Raw genomic sequence first — 20,423 nt, forward strand, 5'->3', positions numbered from 1 at the left:
ACTATGACGTATTGCAAGTATTGTGACTTATGATTTGTGAGTCACAGTGTCACTGAGTCACATCATTCCGACAAACTGAGTTGGTCACAAAGAAACTAGCGTGGTACTTTTGAAATCAGTCCTTATAATTTAAAGGAGTATTCAAGCTAGTGAATAAATTGTATTTTTATAATAAAAATTTACAAAAAAATTAATTTTTAATTTTCATAAAAATATTATTTCTATTACTTTTAGCTTAATTTAAAATGAATCATAGAATAAATATGTATAAGTTGAATTAAAGCACTGCCTTATAGTTCTGAACAAGACTATATATTGACAAAAAATTTAGTTTACAAACAAAGCTTACTAAAATCAAACAATAACAAGTTTAATTATTTATTTAAAATTATTTTCAATCTTTTTCAAATAAATATTATTTAAAAATATGATATGTTTTAATAATATATTTTTTAAGTTTTCTACTTTTTAGTGAATAAAGCAGTACCTATATATATATATATATATATATATATATATATTAAAACAACAGATTTTATAGATATACATCTATAAAATTGTAGTGATCCAGACATGTTTTCATTTCAAAACCATTATAAAAATAAAAAATAGATAAATATGTACAAAAACATAACTTTCTACCTAATATATTGCTGACAAAACCTAGCTTTAAAAATTGTATTCGAGCACTTTGCATTCATTCTTTTACAATGTTGTTAGATAACCTAATTTTCGATAGCAGAGTCAAATTTGTATGATACGAAGACCAACGTAAGTTAAAAAAAAGCATCGTTATGCACTTACATTTTTTTTTCTTCTTTGTAAGTGCCAGAGGAGTATATATTCAACAGCGCGGCGTCTGCGCGCTTGCAAGTTTGCGCACGTGGAAAATTGAAGAGCAAGAAGCAAAAGCGGTAGTCGCGAGCTTGCAGGCAGTCTTATGTGCCTTAAGCTCGGCGCACGTTCTCGCACCTCACCATTCTCCAGAGCGCGCGAAGCAATACTTACGTTATATCCAGATAAATCGTCTTTTCTTTTTTATCAAGCTCAAAAAGGATTTACTCGCTGCCTCATCTCCAATTATATATTAAAGTGACCGACAGCACTTCAGGACCTTCCTTACTTGGCTTTTATAGGAAGCAAGTTTTCAATTAACAGTTCGTTATGAGATATAAAGTGCAATATAAAATTTAAAAAATTCGGTGACGAAAATCATACGTGGATGAATAAAATGTAAAACGTTTCTGTGTATTAACGAATCCGGCATATTTATTTGTAAGTATAGTATGACTTATCTAGCCATGGACTATTTTTCAAAATCAAACTGTAATTCCACTTGAAGAGTTTGCGCAGCTGACATAGTTCTACTATAGACAACGACCTCTTTCTGACAAATTTAATAAGTTTTTTTATTACTTTAATGAAACTCTGTCATGCTTCTTTGGGGAATGTACTTCTAATGATTAAGTCTCGACGAAACGTTAATTTCACAGTCGCTCTAATGCAGTTGAGCGTGCAATAAATATTATCCATACGGAAATAGTTTCGCGAAATAACTTTTCTTTAATGCCCGAATCTCAGGGAATCGCTATAAGCAGTAAAACTTGAAGCCAAATCAACCGCAGAAATGAGCGAAGGTCAAGGCGCTTCGCAAAACCCGACGGAAAAGGCAAAGCAAGATGCCTTGTTCGAGGACCGCGAACCAAAGAAAATAATCCGCATAATCACAGTGACGGCTTACATGTGCTCCGTGTCGTTCGTCGGTGTGGTACTCAGCGGCTATTACATTTTCTTATGGAATCCACCAAATCCAAGGCTCATGCACCAGCAAGTAGCTCATGCACATCATGAAGCTCGGGTCGATTACCTTGATGAGCCGCCCGGTTTCACAACGATGAATGCTGCCGACCCTAATGTATTCGACCTTTTCAAGCATGCGAGTCCTGGTGCTGACACGCTCAAAACGCGCAGGGAGATTGTTAAGAACGTTAATGCCATTTTGAGCGCTAATTTCGAAAAAATTAAGTTCACCGAGACCACTGGCAGTACCGAAGCTCCTAAAATATCCAAGCTCAACAACAATATTCAGTAAGATTCAGCGATAATATGTTATTTTACATTTTCAACAATTTTATTTCTTTTCAACAGCCTCAGCAGCAGCAGTTTTACATCGACCCAACCCGCTGAGTATTCGTCTACTGCCAGTGAAGCCTTTTCTTCGGTATCGCCTGAAGAGAACGAAAAATTCAATAGCGAAGCCAGTGAGGATTCAATACTTAACGATAAAACTACCACAACGGAATCGACATTAACGTCAACTCAAACTTTACCATCGCGACGAACCAAGCGACCTGGCATTAAAAAGCCACATCAAACGCCATTTGCACTCAAGCATTTGGAAGTGCCGATAAAGTTAGAACCCATAAGACGACGTCCGATTCGATTTAGCAGTACCACGATGAAAACCGACGGTTCGAATACTTCAGATAGTAGTGAAGGTTAGTCGTAATAAACTTTTTATATTTCAGAAATCCATGGGAATAACAAATTAATAAAATCCAGTCAGACGTATACTCAAAGAATAATTGTAAGCATATCCAGAAAAGTAACAGACTTTGATAAATCATCAGACTCATCGGCTTAGGTATACACAAGTCACTCCAAAACTCCTCCTCAAAATAGGAAATATCTCTCGAAAGAAATTATAGTGGGAAAAAAGAAATGCAGTATTCCGGTACTTATCGTTTGTGTAGATAACCGCGAGATTAAACGAACTCGTCGATACTTAAATGCCATAAAAGAAAAAAGAGCTTTATATAATTTTGAGCTATCCGCTCAAAATAGTTTATTTACAACAGCTACGGAAGTCTTGAATACTATTTTATAACTTTCACTGATGAGAAAGTAGCAACGTATACGAAAGATGCGTGATGTATGTACGTTTGAAGTTTTCGAGGCCTTCCAAAATGATGTGTTATTGAGTTTCAAAAGATTCGTAAAACTAGTCGAAACATTCATCTTTAATTTTCATGTTTATTAAGTTCGGACATAAATTATACTATAGATCATAAGATGTAAGGTATTGAAAGTAAACTTGGATTAAAGGATTACGGATTTAGCCTAAATGAATTTTCTTGACGGTCAGATGATTGGAAAAGATTGAGCACAAAGGTAGATGGTATTAAGATAAGCCAAAGTAGAGCGATGATGAAAAAAAAAAGTGAGAAAGAACAAATACGCACGTAGAGAGACAGAAAGGAATAAGCTTGTGTAGGATTTAAGATCAAGTAAAGGTTCGAAATACAATAATCAAAGCCATAGAAATGATGGAAAGTGAGGGAGGGACTGAATCATGGTAGACCAATTATATGCCAGCAGGTTCGCGTAATAAGCGGGACAGGGTCGCCAGGGCTTCGCTTCGTATCTGTGAGAGCTTTGTTACATCACCGCCTCTGACTGTCTGCAGAATACCAATTATACGTATATATCTATGTACACTTTGCTTTCCGCAGAAATGTTCGTTTCAGTGATATTCACTTCATAATGAGTTCGAGCTTAATTTTCATTTTTACATTTGGAACTGCGTGTTTTTCTCCTTAGTCGAAAAATGGGAACGTTTCCTTTGTTTTTATTCTTTCGCTCACGCAATACACAAAGATACAGTTACACGCAGAGCTCTGTAATTTTCGAAATTACAAGAAACGAAAGTGAATTTCTTTTTTTTTGTTGTTATATAAGCCTCGACCCGTCACCATTACATTTAAATAAAAGCTAAATTCAATTGTAGGAAAAGTATATACGGTTCAGTATTTTCAATTAATTTAACTTGAACAATGTTCTAAAACAAAAAGTAAAGCTTGTTCCAGTAACAACGAATGCTCTGAAAACAAAGGTGCGGTGTATAAGTCCCTCTCTCTCTCTTCCTCACTCCTGCAATAACGCAAATAACTAGTTACGCAGCAGTGGCTTTCTTTTATTTCTGTGCAAAGTACATTTTGTTATTGTTTCAGAGAAAGAAAAAGAACGAAATTAAACGAGCAACGCTCTGTCGAGAGAACGTTAATTATTGAATTTTTTGTTGAAAAATATTTGTTTTTCGACGTTCGACGAATAAAAAAGCGACTTTATAATACGAAGAAGTCAAAAAATTCCATGTATGTATTTAGTGAGTCGGAAAAAAATTTCAACATTTAAAAAGAATGAAAATAAAACTAGGTTAATGAACACTCGCAATTAATTGAAACGTCTTCACTTAACTAAGAAGCTTTTTATAAGCTTCAACTCTCGGATGAGTAGTCAAAACATTATGAAATTTATTCCACCTATTTTTTATCTTTTATTCCAAAAGATAACAATGCAAACATAAAAAATTGTCGAGAATCGTAATATATTTTCTTTATATCAACGTTTGTCTGACCTGACCACTACTGAGAGTAAAAGAATACAATTACAGAATACTCATCATTGAATTAATCACCGGATTAGTCGAACAAAATGGAAACTTCAACAAGTCAAGTAAAAAGCTAATTCATCCATCTTTTTGATAGTAAAAATAGAGTATTGATTATTTTTTCAATTCCCACATTTGTCAACAAAATGAATCATATCCTGTGCATAGAAAAACGTGAAAAATGGATATACTCGTTGTTTACTCGACTTGTGGCTGACGTTATATATAATTGGATATTCTATCAAGATTCCTCAAATAAATGCTCGTTATCTATATAATACTAAACAATAGTATAATGGAGACCAGTTTAATTACAAATAATATCATAGAAATTATTCCATCTCTTATTCTATTGATCCGATGATAAGTATATTATAGAAAATACAAGAATCACGCGCCGGTACGAGCAGTTTGTCGCATTAAAGCGGCTGTCTGTCCATTACCTGCCTTAATCCTTATTGATCGCAAGAGAGACAGAGAGAGAAAGAGAGACGCAAACGGTTAGAAATCTAGGAGCTAGAACAGGAAAGAGAGAGAGAGAGAGAGAGGAATGAGCAAAGGCCGCCCGTAAACATTTGGATGTGTCAAGGCCCTGAGTGCCGGAAAGCCGGTCGTGGTATCGTCCGTCGTTCACGGTGCTTGCGCACAAGCTCGTGCGCGCCTCCAGTATTTCGGTACCGTAACTGTGTGCTTGGTTGCCCTGTAACTGGATATTTTTTTGTACTTATTGAACGGATGGTTGTTTCAAATTTCTCGTTATGAGTATTAATTTGATTAAACGCATTTACCAAGTCGATAGAAAATCACTTATCCGTCATTGTTCGATAGATTAAAGTACACTTAAGGAAGTATTCTGTATGAAAAAGAATTAAAACTGCAAGACGGTCAAGTCAGAACGTAAATTTTTGAAATTTTCGAAAAAAAAAATAATAATAAATTGGAGTTAAATGCGACTATCTTAGAAAATTGTGACGAAAGCTCCAGCTACAGCCCTGCTCCAAAGCGCAAAGCTCCCACATAGCAGGCGCACACATACGCAAACGATCCGCGCAGTCGCAATGGCGCAGATGCTTTTCCTCTGTTAACTTAACTCGTTTTCAGTAGGAGCTGTCGAACCTGTCGGTGCAGCTCATCCCTTCAACGTGTCTTCCGTGAAACAAGGAAGCCTGACAAAAAGGATATACACGCATATATACACGCATTCGCGTTCGTTCGTCTTCCTCTGACATAAGCCATCCGCGAGTGGCACGTCACGCGAGCATTCGAAGATGGGCGCAAGCAGCGCGGACGAATATTTATCGGGGGAATTCGGCAGAGTTGCACGATAGGTCATTGATTTGGCAGAGAGCGAGAGCAGTGTGTGAGTGGTGCGCGCAAGAAAGGAGTGTGCACAAGTAAATATCGACATAGCAATAAGTCTGCGCTGATTTTGGCAGCTGCTCTTGGGTAAGATTGTTACTCTCGTTTGCTATTATGGCCTATTTGTGTCACGCGAGGGTGATGGATGTTGCTTTGCTACGGTTCGTACAAAACTCCGTTGTGGGATTAATCGCGCGAGTTCCCTCTTGATACAACCTTGTTTACATTGATCTTCGGATATTGTAATACAGCTTTGCGAGGGACGCTTTTTTAATATCTAATACGTTGATATTTGCAACGTATTTTCATTTTCGTTACGTATATTTTTCTCGTCGACTTCTCATTTTTTCAAAAGGTGATGAAGCGCCGCGCTCCTTGCTTACGTCACTGCGCTTCAATTTTTTTCACTTAGGTCTTCAACGATAATTTCCAGTTTCGTGCACTGAAGCGCTTTACAACAATCTTAAATTGAGAATGAGTTGCTACAAGCCAACGCGAGTCGACGGAAGAAAAATATACGTTAGCTTCTGATCTCAATAACAAAAGCTATAACGAGTCAGCATTGTGTGTATACGATCGCAGCGTACTGTAAACCATCAAAGATAAAATTATCCTCTTCAAACCCAAACAATATAAAAAGTTTAATACTTTGTGCTGACTCGAGCGACTCGCGTCTTCGAATATAATTTAAACGTTTTACTAAAGCATTCGTTTATTATTCGAATATCAAGCTAAATAAAGATCATGCTTAGCCCAAGCGTGCAATTTTATTCGCGAAGAGTGCACACGTAAACGTGAAATACGTAGTAGAGCTAAACCACATGAGTGGCTAAACGAAGTACATTTGCATACCTTATCTGACCGGACTTGCTCTACTTAAAAATAAATCGATGTATTATCACGAAATCTAAATACATAATGGCGACCTTCTTTATTAAAGTATATTTCGAAAATCATTGCACGTAGCTGATTAAACGTGAGACAACATCCAAAGTCCTCGCATGGCAAAACAGAAAAGAGTAGCAGAAAAAAAAAGGAGTATGAATTTCTGGGGTGCAGTCATATAATGCAGATACCACGTAAAATGAGCGCGCAGAACATGATGGCGAGTATAAGTCGCACTCTGGGTACTAGGCATGGCGAGGAAAAAGCAGCGAACGAGATCAAATTTGCCAACGAGGAGAGCAAAGACAGATTGTACGAGCCAAAGCACAAGCAAAAAGTCGTCCGCGTGCTTACAGTCGTCGCTTACATTATCTCCGTTAGTCTTGCCGCGATAGTACTCTCGCTTTACTACATGTACATATGGGATCCAACTGATCATCGAAAGTACACAGCTAAACAGCGTCCACACGATCATTCGAAGACTCCATGTCCTGAAATCGTTACTCCAGTTATTCAGGCTGAAATTACAGCATCGCTTGCGGAAAAGTTTAATGGTAAAAATAAATGATGAGTCATACTCGTTTTTATCGATTTAGCAATTGCTCTTACTATACTTTATTACGATAGTCTAGGGAAAAGGCAACTTTATTACTGAATTCTTTACTGAAATGCTTACAATGTTTTCAAGAATAATTTGTAATTACGTCAAGTATATGTCTGACTAAATCTAACTTGTTTTACCTTACAACGGTATATTTCTGTTATCAGTATTATTTCCGTATTGATATAAATTACTAATTATTATTTTACTCAGTGCATCATTACACTTTATAAGATCATGTAAAATCAGTTCTGATGATCAGCCAATCAATCATTTGCTCACAGGCACACTATCGGACAACATAGCAACAGCCGTAACGGCGAGCAGCTCAGATTCCTCGGAGGTATACGAGAACGCGAGTCCTCGGCACGTGGCCAAGAGTCTGTACAAGATACTGACCGATCCGCCAGCGAGCGGCAGCCTACGGGACATAGATTACTCGAGTTCCACGGATTTACCACAGATCTTCCCCGCAGTTCCGCATGCCAACAATAATGACGACGATTATCACGACGCAACGATAGCACCCCTCGACGACATCATCGACGACTGACTCTACGAGGTCGAGGCACGACGCAGACGTCGTCGTCGTCGCCGTAGGACCTACGTTTTTTCATAAGTTTTCTAATTACCAATTTTAAAACATGTTCATCGACTCAATAGTCCATTTATACTTTAGATAGGCAAATTCGTAACGAGACTTTTTGTCGATCCGAACTTCTTTTTATGTTTTAATACGAGTCGAATGTACTTTCGATTGCATTTCTTTATAGCTTTGTATACGAATATGTTGATTCAACGTATATTGATATTTTTCATTTTTATGCAGACACAGACTTGAATGTCGTATTATAACTGTATGATATGTAGTAGAAATAAATATGAGAAAAATTATTTCCAGCAATAAGATTTTTGATTATAGACGTATAATCAATGTGCACTGTCTTCAACAAGCTGTTAATTTTTCTCGTATTTAATCATATTGATTCTAAATCAATTACTATATATAATGCATATATCGACCATATAATAAATTTTACGTAATGTTATAAAGCAAAGTCTTGACTACGAATGTTTAATATCTTATAGAATTTAGACTTTAAACAACAAAAGTGATACTTATGGTCGTTAATGTATAAAATCTATTAATAATAAAAATACATTATTTATTATCCAAATCAGTTTATTATGTACAAAATAGACATACTATACAAATAATTATTTTTCCGTCATAATCATGTGTACAGTTTTCTCAGAGTTTACCATTTTACTTGCTCTTTCGCTACCGACAATAGCCGAAAGTGGTAAAATATCATATTTACAATAGATAATGGTAACAGTCATGTTGCTTGCTGAACCAGACTTAGGATTTTGATAAGCCTCTTGCAACAAATTACACATCTCGCTATAAAAGTGTGAAAAAGCTGGAGGAGCGTAAAATATAATATGCCTGATTCCCTTAATACGTATTCTGTGATAAAAATGAAAACGTTCTGTGTATAAAAGACAATGTGCGTCACTATGGAAGAACATATCTCTGGCTCTCGCGACTTTGGCCGGTTTTGAGTATTCGCAAATTTGCACAAAGCTTAATTCCTCTTTCCTGAAATAATTGCGAAGCTTTACGTAATCGAAATAAGACGGTACAAAAATTAACGTATGATTCATAATACTATCTCTGTACTGTGGTAATATTTTAGTAATGAAAAATTCAAATCTTATATCTATAGCTTTAGAATAATCATTCACATTAAACCTGTGAAAAACTTGTGGTATTTGAAGAATAACTTGTGCAGCCGAGCCTACCAATGTAGGATTCACTACTTTTACTTTTCCTGCATAATTGAAGCATTTTTTATTAAATATGCCATGAATTTCCGGTAGATGAATATTTGAAAAAATCAATGTCTGTCTATAATATTTACTCCAACCATTCACACACCAACTTCTTACACGCCCAAAATCTATACCATGAGAATTCTTAGGCTGAAGATGCATATGTTCTAAAATGTGAAGAAGATGGTCCCAATTTTGCATGAAAAAGATTTCCATTTGATCCATGATTAATAATTCTATAGAAGCAAGAAAATCATAATCTCTTTCTTCCTCTCCTTCAGCTCCAATAGTCATTCTTAATCCTAGAACGGATGAAATTATTATATCGGATGAATAAAAATCTGAATACAATTTCAAAGCTTTTTTGGTAATTGATATTCCAATTTTAAAAGTATCATCAGTATTTCCTTGAAAGGTTTGTTCATAATCTTCTGGTTTTGGATTTTTTTTAGGCATAATAATCTTGCTACCTCCATAATCTTCCATAAACCTCTTTTTGTTGATTACAGATCCACCTTTATCTTCACCTATAAAAATTGAGATAAGTATTTCTACAATCTTCAAACATGAATGTCTGAATGGCACAAGAATTAATACTTTTGGCCTGACAAGTCCTTGATCTCTATATTCCTCTGGAATTTCACCCATGTCTGTTAATTTTGCTTTCTGAATCTTTGCATTGTGGTGAAGTATCTTTGTTCTATTTTTAAGTATATGATTAACCACATGTAGACAATAGATGAATCTTATTTGAGATTCATTAACAAATGTTTTTTCTGCATAGAGTAAATCTTGATAATTGTTAATTATTGAAAACAATTCTTTCTGAAGAGGGCTCAGTGGTTTAGGATCTGTATCCAAATCATCTTTTATATTTTCATCATTTGCTCTGGTAATATTACCTTGTATTGAAGATTTTACATATAACTCATTCAAATCAATTTTTTTTATAACCTGAGGAACTTTACCATACTCTGCATAACATTTATTGTCAAGAAGAGTAGTTTTTATTTTTTTTGCTATTGGCTCATCTAATTTTGATTTTACTTGTGGTATTTGATAAACAGCATTGCCCAGTACTGACCATTTCAATGTTCCTGATTTCAAAGATATAGGTACAGTAGTTAACGTTTGATACAACTCTGGATCTAAATCATTCCGAAAATGTATGGTAAATGGATCACGTACATGACCAGCATCTTCTCTAGCAGTTTCATCATCTTCTTCATTATTCTCAGGTACTTCTATTTCAATTTCTTCTTCCTCTTTAGTTTTCCTCTTACTTAATTTATTATTTACATTCCCATTCTTTGCATCAAAATTTTCAACTACAACTTTACCATCCAAATTTTCATCAACATCATCACTATCTAAATCTTCATCATCTAATTCTCCTTCACTATTAATTTCATCTTTCCAAGCTTCTCCTTGTTCATTTTCATCCATTAACTTATGTTTTGTTAAACCCTCTTCTACTTCTTCGTCATCTGAGCTTTCAGACTCAGACATTACAGAGACTGTTTTAGAAGTTTTGTTATCGGAAAATGTTTTAAGAAGATCATTCATTGGATCTTCCTCTTCTTCTGACGATGTATCATTATAATACATTTGTTGCTTTGTTTTGTATTCTTCAAGAACTTTGCGACGATTTTCAATTTCTTCATTTTTAGCTTCTCTTTCTTTGATGTAAGAAGTAGTTCTAATGTTGAATTTTGGTTTCCGCTTTCGTTTCACTGGCTCTTTCCGAGAACGAGAAAATTTTTTTCCACGTGGCATTTCTGAATGATAATTGCAATAAACATAATTATTAGTCTGAAGATATTTTCAAAAATAACAAAAATTATTTACCTTACTGTTTTACATACAAATTTGTATCATCTTACAAGCCAAATCCTCACGATAAATTACTAAACATATCCACATGGAAAGTGTGTTTATTTGAGGTTAAGTTATCTGCGAATTTGTAAATACAGAATAAGATGGTAACATTGAGGTTTACTGTGTAAGTAGTGCCAATTTTAGGACATATTCTCAAATATCGGCTGTCCAATTCAGGAGCAAATATAATACAAGTTATTTTACGGTTCAAGCTTAGTCTGGATCATAAAATACCGTCAAACAATATTTGTTTTGTATTAAAAATTTAGTAAGGTATTGGAGTTACGCAACAATCGCAAACTAGTGTTGTTATTGTTAAACAAACAAAAAGTCAAAGCCCGCTATTAAAATGACTACTATATGCAGCAAGTTACATTTAAGTTGTAAAAATTTAATATTACATTTTGATTGTCACAGCATAACGTACGTTATAATCCTTTAAAAAATGTTAAATTTGCAATAGCTTGCAGATCTGCAGAAACGGATTCCTTTAGTGTGGTAGTAATGGATACATATACGCGACGTTATTCCTCGTCGCATCTTTAACGTGATATAGGGATATTTGACTATCTCTAGCCAATTGTAGTTTGGCCATTTTCACTCTTTCCTTTCCTTTTCTCTCTTTAACTCTTTCTCGCTCCGAAACATGGTGATATGTTGCGCGCGCATCAATAACATAAGCGCACAACGACAACGGTGAGGTGCACGATATATAGCGAACCGAAGTATACTATCGCACATACGTATGCACGCATATAAGTGAACACCAACAAACGGTATCCTCTCTCTTCTTTCTCGCGTCCCACCCGCCCCCGCACACTTACACATACTAAGCTACTATTCACCGTACTCACGTAATCTTAGGCACGTGTGCGTATAACTCGAGCATCTACATCTATACTTGCACATGTATATAGTATGGAGAGAGTAAGAGAGAAAAAGAGTAAGTACGGGGAGAGACGACGGCGACGACGAGGAATTGAGGAGAGGTGGGACAAACATAGCGAAATATAAGAGGCTCAGAGTCTCGCGTGCGAGAAAGAGAGAGAGAGAGAGAGAGAGAGAGAGAGAGAGAGAGAGAGAGAGAGAGAGTAAGAGAGAGAAAGACAGAGAAAGGAAAAGATAGAGAAGGGAATACACATAGAGACACAGACATAACCCGTGCAGCACTCTCGTTCGCTCGTTGCTCGTGTGGTATCAGAGTAATCTCTAGTGGTGTGTATCAGTGTGGGCTTGCGGGTATAGTGTGTAGGACTGCGATCTCGTCGTCAACGATGAGCAACTTCCCGTGTCAGTGGCGCGTGTGCTCTTTAATTGCCTGTACTTGGTAAACCTGTCGACGACAACGAACTACGTGGACGACAACATTGTGTGTCGCCTCGTGCATGCTCTAACGTTATCTCTCAAACAAACATTGGAAATCCTCATCGCGGCAGTTCGTCATCATTAACGAAGCCTTTTGCTTTCGCGGACGTCGATGCATATAGCGGCACATCGTCTTCATCATCACCGCTGCTGCAGCCACCGCCGGATTTCGTCTTTGGTAGCAGCGCCAGAGAAAAGAAAAAACAGCGCCGGCACGCCGCTTTGCTGTTGCTGTTGCCGCCGCCACCGCCACCGCCACCGCCGCCACCTCATTTTTAATAGAAGCGGGTCTCTCCAACAAGGCTACTTCGGTCCTGTTGAAAAGGAATCAACAACCGCAACACAAGACAACACTGCTGCAGCAGGAAGTTGCCGGGGACACACTCACTACGGCTGCTATTGCTGCTGTCCTGTTTACATTCGCCACGGACAAGTGCGGTAATTAAGAGCAATGCCTTCGTGCACTATTTTTTCTCTCTTGCTCTCATCTCTGCGCCCGCGATGAACGTGCGTATGCGAGAGAGTCTGTGCAATGATGATGGTCGAGTATTGCGAGGATTCTTTTTTTTTTAACTGTACTGAGCCGACGTAAACAAAATTTCGCTATGTTTGCATCTTCGTTGCTGACAATCGCGAAATTTTCAACTATATGCTAACTATACTCGCTTAGTTGCCTACTTAGCTTTGAATTCGACAATTCGATTAAAAGATAGTATATGCAAACAAATAAAGAAAATGTTAAGTGTCTTTCGCAAATTACTTGTTTTGAGCTGTTGAAATTGCAAGTTATTGTCTAGGGGTGAGGCAGGTTAGATTACAAAGTAAAAAATTAATCATTTTTCTCTTACAATTTACTTATCTTGCTCTATAAACTCTGCTGACACACAGTTATGTTACACAGTCTAAAGAATGCACACAAATACATTGATTTTCTTGTTCGTATTAGACATACATGTTGCGATTGAAATTTTTAAAGAGTTTATATATTAGTTGTATTGAATGAAAGACTGTGATGGATAGTCTAATATAGATCATATTTATTATCTATAAAAATGTTTATTTGAAATGTTAAATATTTTTCTTGTGTTTAAAAAAAAACAATATTCATAAACATGTACTTATAGGTAATTGCTGACAGTCCGGGGTGTCTCTGATGCACTCCTTCATTGTACCACAGCTTGTCGTAAGATGGCTGTGCAGCTGGATAGTGGAGGGAAAGATGATTTGAAAACACAATTCCTCACACGGGAGGGAACATACAAGCTAATGACCCTGTCGGAGTACTCAAGGCCAAATAGAGTAGGCTATACCAATAGTCAGGGAAGCACCTCCGTCAGGGTTTCTTTTGTTTCGCTTCCTGATCCTGCTGATCCCAATGGCACACAGGGATTGGGTGATCGAATGTGCTTTAACTTTGGGAAAGAACTATATGTGTATGTCTATAGAGGGGTTAAGAAGGTAAATAATTATATTCAATATACATTATGCATAGAATAATAATCAGAATTCATAAATAGAAAAATTACCAAGATTTTTTATAAATTTTATTTAGAATGACTTGATACAATTTTTTATTTAAAACTAAGACTTTTATGTAATATTTTTAGGCTGTGGATTTAAATAAACCAGTGGACAAAAAATTATATAAGGGAACTAATCCTACATGTCATAATTTTAATCAAACAACCGCAACAGCTGAAATAGCTCCATTATTAGTTGGCTTTTCTACAGGATTGATACAATTAATAGATCCTATTAAGAAAGAGCTAAATAAATTATACAATGAAGAGGTAAGTGTTTTTCACTGCATAGTAACTCTCATTGTTAATATTGATATATTTTCCTTATTTCAAATTGTTATCCATTTATTAATGAAAGAAAATTACTAAAATATGAAAGTATAATTAAAGTTTAAGGAAAGTTTTAAAATATCAATATTTCAATTCTTATAATTACAGCATATTTATATCACACAGTCCTTAGAAACATTTGATATTTATCAAAATAAATTGAGACTACCCACTTGCAGTAGATCTTGGTTAAATGCAATTATAACTCAATCAAATAATTAAGTTTAATGAACAGATGATTGCATAAGGCTGAACTCTTAGTCTTTTAAGTACTGTATCAAAGAATTTCAAAATACAAATATTATGAATTTATAGAAATATTCTACAATCTTCAGAACAATATTTTTGATTTGATTGTATATGAATGCAAATTAATTTTTTTCAAATATTCATCCATTTTTGTTTTTTGATGTACTTGAACAACTGTAGAATTTTATATTGGCATGAAACTAAATTTTCTTTTTAAGAGCTTCTTATTTGACATGGATAAATGGAATTTTATATTGATCTTTTTTATTTCAGAGGCTAATTGATAAAACGAAAGTAACTTGTATAAAATGGGTTCCTGATTCAAGTAACTTATTTTTGGTATCTCATAGTTCAGGTCAACTGTATCTATATAATGAAGAACTTGTGTGTGGCACAACTCCACCTCATTATCAACCATTCAAATCCGGTGATGGTTATGCAATACACACATGCAAGACCAAATCCACAAGAAATCCATTGTATCGATGGGTAATTGGAGCTGAAGGCTGCTGTATAAATGAATTTGCTTTTAGTCCTGATGGCTCCAATTTGGCTGTTGTTTCTCAAGATGGTTTTCTTAGAGTATTTCATTATGATACCATGGAACTAGCTGGATCGGCAAGAAGTTATTTTGGTGGATTTCTGTGTGTATGTTGGTCACCAGATGGAAAGTATGTTGTTGTTGGAGGCGAAGATGATCTGGTCACAATTTGGAGCTATTATGAAAAAAGAGTCGTTGCCAGAGGACAAGGTCATCACAGTTGGGTCAGTGTGGTAGCATTTGACCCGTACACAACGTCTTACGGAGATCATGATCCCGACTTCAGCGGCTCTGATGATGAAATGTCTGTACCTCATAATAACCAGAATCACATACGCGAAAAAACTAATAGATTATCAACCACGTCTCAAAGTGGCCATTCAAATAGAAACTCTTGCAGTTCAGAGTTGAGGGTAGCTGGAGGCACATGTTACAGGCTGGGCAGTGTCTCGCAAGATACTCAACTCTGTTTATGGGATATCACAGAAGACGTTCTTAGGCAGCCTGTATGTGTCAAGCACAGAGCTTCAATTTCTATTGCCAATTCGAGCGCTTTAACATCTTCAGGAACTTTCAATAGTGGAAATGGAGCAATGTCAAATCATCATACAAATAGTAAACATGTAAATTCTAATAATATTAGTTTTAAAGAAAATGCCAGCAGCATGAACGATAGCAGCAATAATAGTACAAGTACTAATGTCGCTGTGTCAACAGTAAACTCACTAACTCAAAGGTTAGCAGGAGGATTAGGTTTTGGCGAAAAAAGAGGTGATAATCACAAGAGGAACTTTAGCCTGACTATTAGAGGAAGTGGGACACCGGGCAATAGTACCGCGGTACAAAACAGTAATGCAGACAAGGTGGGAACTAGTACAAATGGAAGTAATTTAAATAGTGTTGGTGGAAGTGTAGGTACAAGCAAGAAAGTTAGTTCTGTGATGGATGACCCTATGAAGTTGATAGGAACTGCCTGGTGTCCCAGGTTTGATGAGTGTCCTGTGTTGGAGCCATTAGTGTGCAAGAAATTGGCACATGAGAGACTGACTGAATTAGTGTTTAGGGAAGATTGCTTCGTTACAGCATGTCAAGATGGATATGTGTATACTTGGGCAAGACCTGGTCATATGGTAGGTCACCTCACCATAAGCAACACTTTGCACAGACCACACAACCACAGCCACTCCTATCCTGTTAATTCTGTTCGGCCCAACGATCTCTGATGCATTGTAAATTCTTATTGTTACCAATTTTCTATCAATTAGAGTTTGCCTTTATTACATCTATTCAATAGATCAGTTATTGTGCTTGGAGGTAGACATTTTATGTTTAATTATGCCATTTCTATTGTTATAATTTTACAATTGCCTTTTTAGCATTTTAGTCATTATTTTATGTTATAAACAATCTATTGTATGTGAAAAATGAACGGTAGTAAATATGACGCTAAATTATTTGTGATCAATTTAAAACAAAGATATAAATTTCAAATTTTTTGATGTCTGTAGAACAAAAAATTTTTTAAATCATAAAACTCAAAATGTGATTATTTTAAAAAATTTTATCAGTATCGTTTAATTAGTCGAACGAGCTGTATTTCTTTGTAGTTTTTCTCTAAATAAAACTAAAAATTATCTCATTTCGAAATAATTTCATAATTTTAGTCTTTATTTTATTTTCTTCCTTTTTCAAAATTAAAATTATACTAATTGCGTTATTTTAAGATATAATATTTCCACATGAATTTTTATTTAAAAATATGACTGTAAACAGGATACATCTAAAAAAAATTTTTTATTAATACTTGCAAAATTCTAAGACTGAATGTTATCATAATCATCATCATTATCATTATCACAACAGTAGAAGACAACAGTACAAATCAGTAATCAAGTGTTCATTACTTCTAATTACTGTTTTAATTTTGTGCTACAATTGTAATGAAGAGTTTATAATTTACTGCAGACCTTAACAAAAACATCTGTTTGATAATTTGATAGATTTCACAGTGCTTTAAATATGATGAACATTTGAAAAACAAGTAGATTGTAAAACAGTAGAGCATAACTAAACATAAAATAATTATTTCAAAATATTAATCAATAAATATATTAGAATGTATCAAAAATAATTTGTACATAATTAGTATTACGGGAAATATTACATCATTTATCATAACATTACTTATGCAGAACATCCAATGTAGATACTAAAATAATTTCTGTATCCTATAGCAATTTCTTCGTTATTGTTAGCACTCTTGATGAGTAAACAAGATTGTAACACAAAATTAAAAAAGTCGTAAGCTATAAATAAGAATGATGAACAAATAGCATTAATTGAAGCATTGAATGAATAAATTCAATAATTCACATTCATAATTAATTTTCCAATTCTTTGAATTATTATGAATAAAAATAGTAGTTTTTTTCTTCAATTTTTATTGATTTCAAAAATTAAATTAAACGTTTAACTTTTAATTATCTAAATTCAACTTATAATTACTTGGTGATTGTTTTTTCATTTTCTTCTTTTAATACACCATTGCGTTCTATTGTTGGTTTGATCAATGAAGAATATATTTTTATAAATGATGTGCACTTCAGAGTTCATTCATTCATAACATAACTAGCTTTGCATTCAAACTTTAAGAGTGTAGTTACAGTTTGCTTGCATTAAATTAAAAAATCTTTTCACACTTATGACAACTAAAATCAATTTGAAATGTGCCATTAAAAATGTTGAAAAGAATAAAACTAGCTAATATTTTCATATAGTTTATGCAAAATTTAAAAGTAATGCATTTTATCAAGAGTAAATTAAAATTATTTTACGTACATTGTCATGTAACATTTTTCTATTTCCTTGATAATTATAGATTTATTCATTTATTAAGATAACAATTGTTTTATTAACAATTTTAATTTTGAAAGCCTGTATGCAGTTTATCTATTGAAGTGTTACGAGTTCAACAGTAAATGTAAAAATTTGCAATATATATAAAATCTAAAAATTAGGTTGCATCTTTCTATGCTTGTAAGTTTTCGAAGAATTTCTTCAGGGCAGGCCCCTTTTATTTCCTTCTTTCCTTTTATATTAAGATTAATTATACTAAAATCGTAAATCATGTAGTTTACCTATACTTTAAAAGATAAAATATCCATTTTTATATTGAAATTACAAAGTATTTGTGTTATGGAATTAAATAAAATTTGACATAAAAATAACTTTGAGTGCTTACTGCTCATCAATTTAGTAAATAAACCGCAAACTATATTCTCGATTATTTATTGAAAAATCTCGATACACTGAAAAAAATCTAGTACTTCCAATTTTAATATTAATCAAACGTTTTCAAATTTGTATTTGAACTCACGTATTTACATTATATATTTACACCATTACTTAATAAACAATAGTTTTCAAAGAATTATTTTTTCAATTTTGTAGCATACTATTTTCAAGTAATGCTTGCGCTTAATAATTTTATCAAATCAAAAAGCACATGTTTTTTTATATTAAACAAAATATTGCTTTGGCTGATGCAAGAATCTTTGGATGAATTCTTCCTGGTTTTAGCATGGTACGTATAAGTTGTTTGCTTTTTTAATAAATCTTATTCTTCACTTTTTGATGCAATAGTTTATAACTTTGTTTTGTTTTTAAATTAATTATTATATAATAATTTTTATTTATCTGCACAACATTTATTGCATTTTTGTAGTTATTATTATAGTAACTTATTGATTCTCAATAATTTTCTTTATTTATTTATACCAGTAACAGATAGAAGTTCAATACATAATGTTATAATCATTTATTTATTTGACTTACAAATAAACTTTAAAATTTTAAAGTAGTATATGTTATTTATATTCAAATTTGTATTACTATAACGACCAAACTCCATTGCAAATTAAATTTGCGATATTTGTTTGTTTTTTCAATAGCCTGGAGTAAACCACATCGGTACTACCCTCCGTGTTGTGAGTCCAGCCGAGAGTAGCAGTACCATAGTATAACGGAATTTAAATTCTTCAACTGTGGTACATCAAGACTAGATTGTCATCGTAACAAATAATCATGAATCGTTGTTTGTACCATTCTCAAAAAATCACCTTTTTAGATTGTATAAAGTCGAGCAAAGAGCGTGCGGTGGCTTTATTTCATTCCACTGTAGACAGATGTTTAAAAAAAGAAAAAAAAAATGATGGTGACAACGAAAATAAAGTAACTCATTATTTAATTTTATTAAAAAGAATGTCCCATCGAGACTGATAAGACTTGGCGAAACGTTATTAATATTTCTTCTAAATGCTTTTATATCGAGTCATCGAATGATCGACTGAATATATTATAATTTTAAACGTATAACGTATAAGACAACGAGTATCAGTCATCAAAACTATCCCAAGGAAGACCTAAAGTGTTTCTATTATTTGTTCTTTAAATGCGATTATGTCATTCCAATAAAGTTTATCTGAGTAAATTATAAGTTTAAATACTAATGTAGAAATTATTTATTATTGAACCCTACTCTTATTAATTTTCCTGCAAGAAAATAATTTGCAAAAAATACCTAATGGAAATGGTTAGTACTATTAATCTGTAATATGAATCGTGTGAAATTTAATTTGATTCATTCAGCAAAATTATTTGTTCGATCGCATAAGTTTTAACTACCTTTACTTTTACATAATTTAGTATTTTTACGAATGAACAGTAAAATCATAATTTAAAAAAGCGGCTACTGCATAGTGCAACAGTGCTATATAGCGTTTCTGTTCGAAAAATTGCTCTTCGGGCCCCTAGAAATTATTTCACTATGCATTTATGGCCATAGTTCATCGCTGTTTGCAATTCCACTTCTATTAGAATGTTCTATTATTACTGACAAGAGTGTGTAAATAAAGAGTATTTGTTATATCTGTAAAATTTAATATTAACAATTATGATCTCAGAAAAAAACGTTGACTATATAACTGATATATATATATATATATATATATATATATATATATATATTTTTTTTTTTTTTTCATGGAGTAAACAGTGTCGTAAATATTGATTTCACATAATACCTCGGCTTAACAATTAAAAACTATAGATTTTCTTAAAATTTTATATTATAACATTTTTTTATTATTACAAGTAGAGTAAGCATAACGTTTGTTTGCTGCAATGATTATCGTTAATATTAAATTATACAGATAACAAGTACTTTTTGTATAGTAGCAAGTTCTTCACTCTTGTCAGTGATAAAACAGACAATGTTTATAAAAATAGACGTGAAATTGTTAACAAAAATAAACTGCGGTCACGATGCATAATGAAATAATTTCTAGGGACCCGGAGAGCATTTCGAGCGGAAACGCTTTAAGTGAATTAAATAGTTCATAGCGCATGCTA

At 33.8% G+C, this 20,423-nt stretch overlaps 3 protein-coding genes across 9 annotated transcripts; 2 read left to right on the forward strand and 1 right to left on the reverse strand.

Annotated features, from left to right (window-relative positions):
- Positions 1-911: 911 nt before the first annotated feature.
- On the forward strand, positions 912-8,424 carry LOC131670375 (uncharacterized). Of its 3 annotated transcripts, none has more exons than XM_058945923.1 (4): positions 912-1,275; positions 1,582-2,088; positions 2,149-2,498; positions 7,580-8,424. In XM_058945923.1, the coding sequence occupies exons 2-4, from the start codon at positions 1,628-1,630 to the stop codon at positions 7,846-7,848; spliced, it is 1,080 nt and encodes a 359-aa protein (XP_058801906.1). In that variant the 5' UTR covers positions 912-1,275; positions 1,582-1,627; the 3' UTR covers positions 7,849-8,424. The 3 variants fall into 3 exon arrangements, with proteins under 3 accessions (XP_058801906.1, XP_058801907.1, XP_058801905.1); XM_058945924.1 differs by having other exon boundaries at positions 1,626-2,088; XM_058945922.1 differs by having other exon boundaries at positions 912-2,088.
- Positions 8,425-8,445: 21 nt separating this feature from the next.
- On the reverse strand, positions 8,446-11,711 carry LOC131670373 (U3 small nucleolar RNA-associated protein 25 homolog). 3 transcript variants are annotated; one of them, XM_058945917.1, is made up of 3 exons: positions 11,437-11,711; positions 10,980-11,084; positions 8,446-10,909 (listed from the first exon to the last, which is right to left on the reverse strand). In XM_058945917.1, the coding sequence occupies exon 3, from the start codon at positions 10,905-10,907 to the stop codon at positions 8,514-8,516; it is 2,394 nt and encodes a 797-aa protein (XP_058801900.1). In that variant the 5' UTR covers positions 10,908-10,909; positions 10,980-11,084; positions 11,437-11,711; the 3' UTR covers positions 8,446-8,513. The 3 variants fall into 3 exon arrangements, with proteins under 3 accessions (XP_058801900.1, XP_058801899.1, XP_058801898.1); XM_058945916.1 differs by having other exon boundaries at positions 11,411-11,711; XM_058945915.1 differs by having other exon boundaries at positions 10,980-11,711.
- Positions 11,712-11,965: 254 nt separating this feature from the next.
- Positions 11,966-19,493, forward strand: LOC131670357 (WD repeat-containing protein 20). 3 transcript variants are annotated; one of them, XM_058945886.1, is made up of 5 exons: positions 12,020-12,812; positions 13,499-13,832; positions 13,982-14,164; positions 14,747-16,144; positions 18,965-19,493. In XM_058945886.1, the coding sequence occupies exons 2-5, from the start codon at positions 13,563-13,565 to the stop codon at positions 19,034-19,036; spliced, it is 1,923 nt and encodes a 640-aa protein (XP_058801869.1). In that variant the 5' UTR covers positions 12,020-12,812; positions 13,499-13,562; the 3' UTR covers positions 19,037-19,493. The 3 variants fall into 3 exon arrangements, with proteins under 3 accessions (XP_058801868.1, XP_058801869.1, XP_058801867.1); XM_058945885.1 differs by lacking the exons at positions 12,020-12,812; positions 18,965-19,493 and adding an exon at positions 11,966-11,998 and having other exon boundaries at positions 14,747-18,371; XM_058945884.1 differs by lacking the exon at positions 18,965-19,493 and having other exon boundaries at positions 12,022-12,812; positions 14,747-18,371.
- The last annotated feature ends 930 nt before the right edge of the window (positions 19,494-20,423 follow it).

Source organism: Phymastichus coffea, unplaced genomic scaffold (genome assembly GCF_024137745.1).
Source record: "Phymastichus coffea isolate CEN01 unplaced genomic scaffold, Cenicafe_Pcof_1.1 PCOF00109, whole genome shotgun sequence".
NCBI lineage: Eukaryota > Metazoa > Arthropoda > Insecta > Hymenoptera > Eulophidae > Phymastichus > Phymastichus coffea.

Bases quoted from the DNA above. Each gene is read 5' to 3' on its own strand.
- LOC131670373 (XM_058945917.1), bottom strand. From the start codon at position 10,907: ATGCCACGTGGAAAAAAATTTTCTCGTTCTCGGAAAGAGCCAGTGAAA.
- LOC131670357 (XM_058945885.1), top strand. From the start codon at position 13,563: ATGGCTGTGCAGCTGGATAGTGGAGGGAAAGATGATTTGAAAACACAA. The intron at 13,833-13,981 runs GTAAATAATTAT...TAATATTTTTAG, and splicing joins TCTATAGAGGGGTTAAGAAG to GCTGTGGATTTAAATAAACC. The intron at 14,165-14,746 runs GTAAGTGTTTTT...TTTTTATTTCAG, and splicing joins ATAAATTATACAATGAAGAG to AGGCTAATTGATAAAACGAA.
- LOC131670375 (XM_058945922.1), top strand. From the start codon at position 1,628: ATGAGCGAAGGTCAAGGCGCTTCGCAAAACCCGACGGAAAAGGCAAAG. The intron at 2,089-2,148 runs GTAAGATTCAGC...TCTTTTCAACAG, and splicing joins AAGCTCAACAACAATATTCA to CCTCAGCAGCAGCAGTTTTA. The intron at 2,499-7,579 runs GTTAGTCGTAAT...ATTTGCTCACAG, and splicing joins TACTTCAGATAGTAGTGAAG to GCACACTATCGGACAACATA.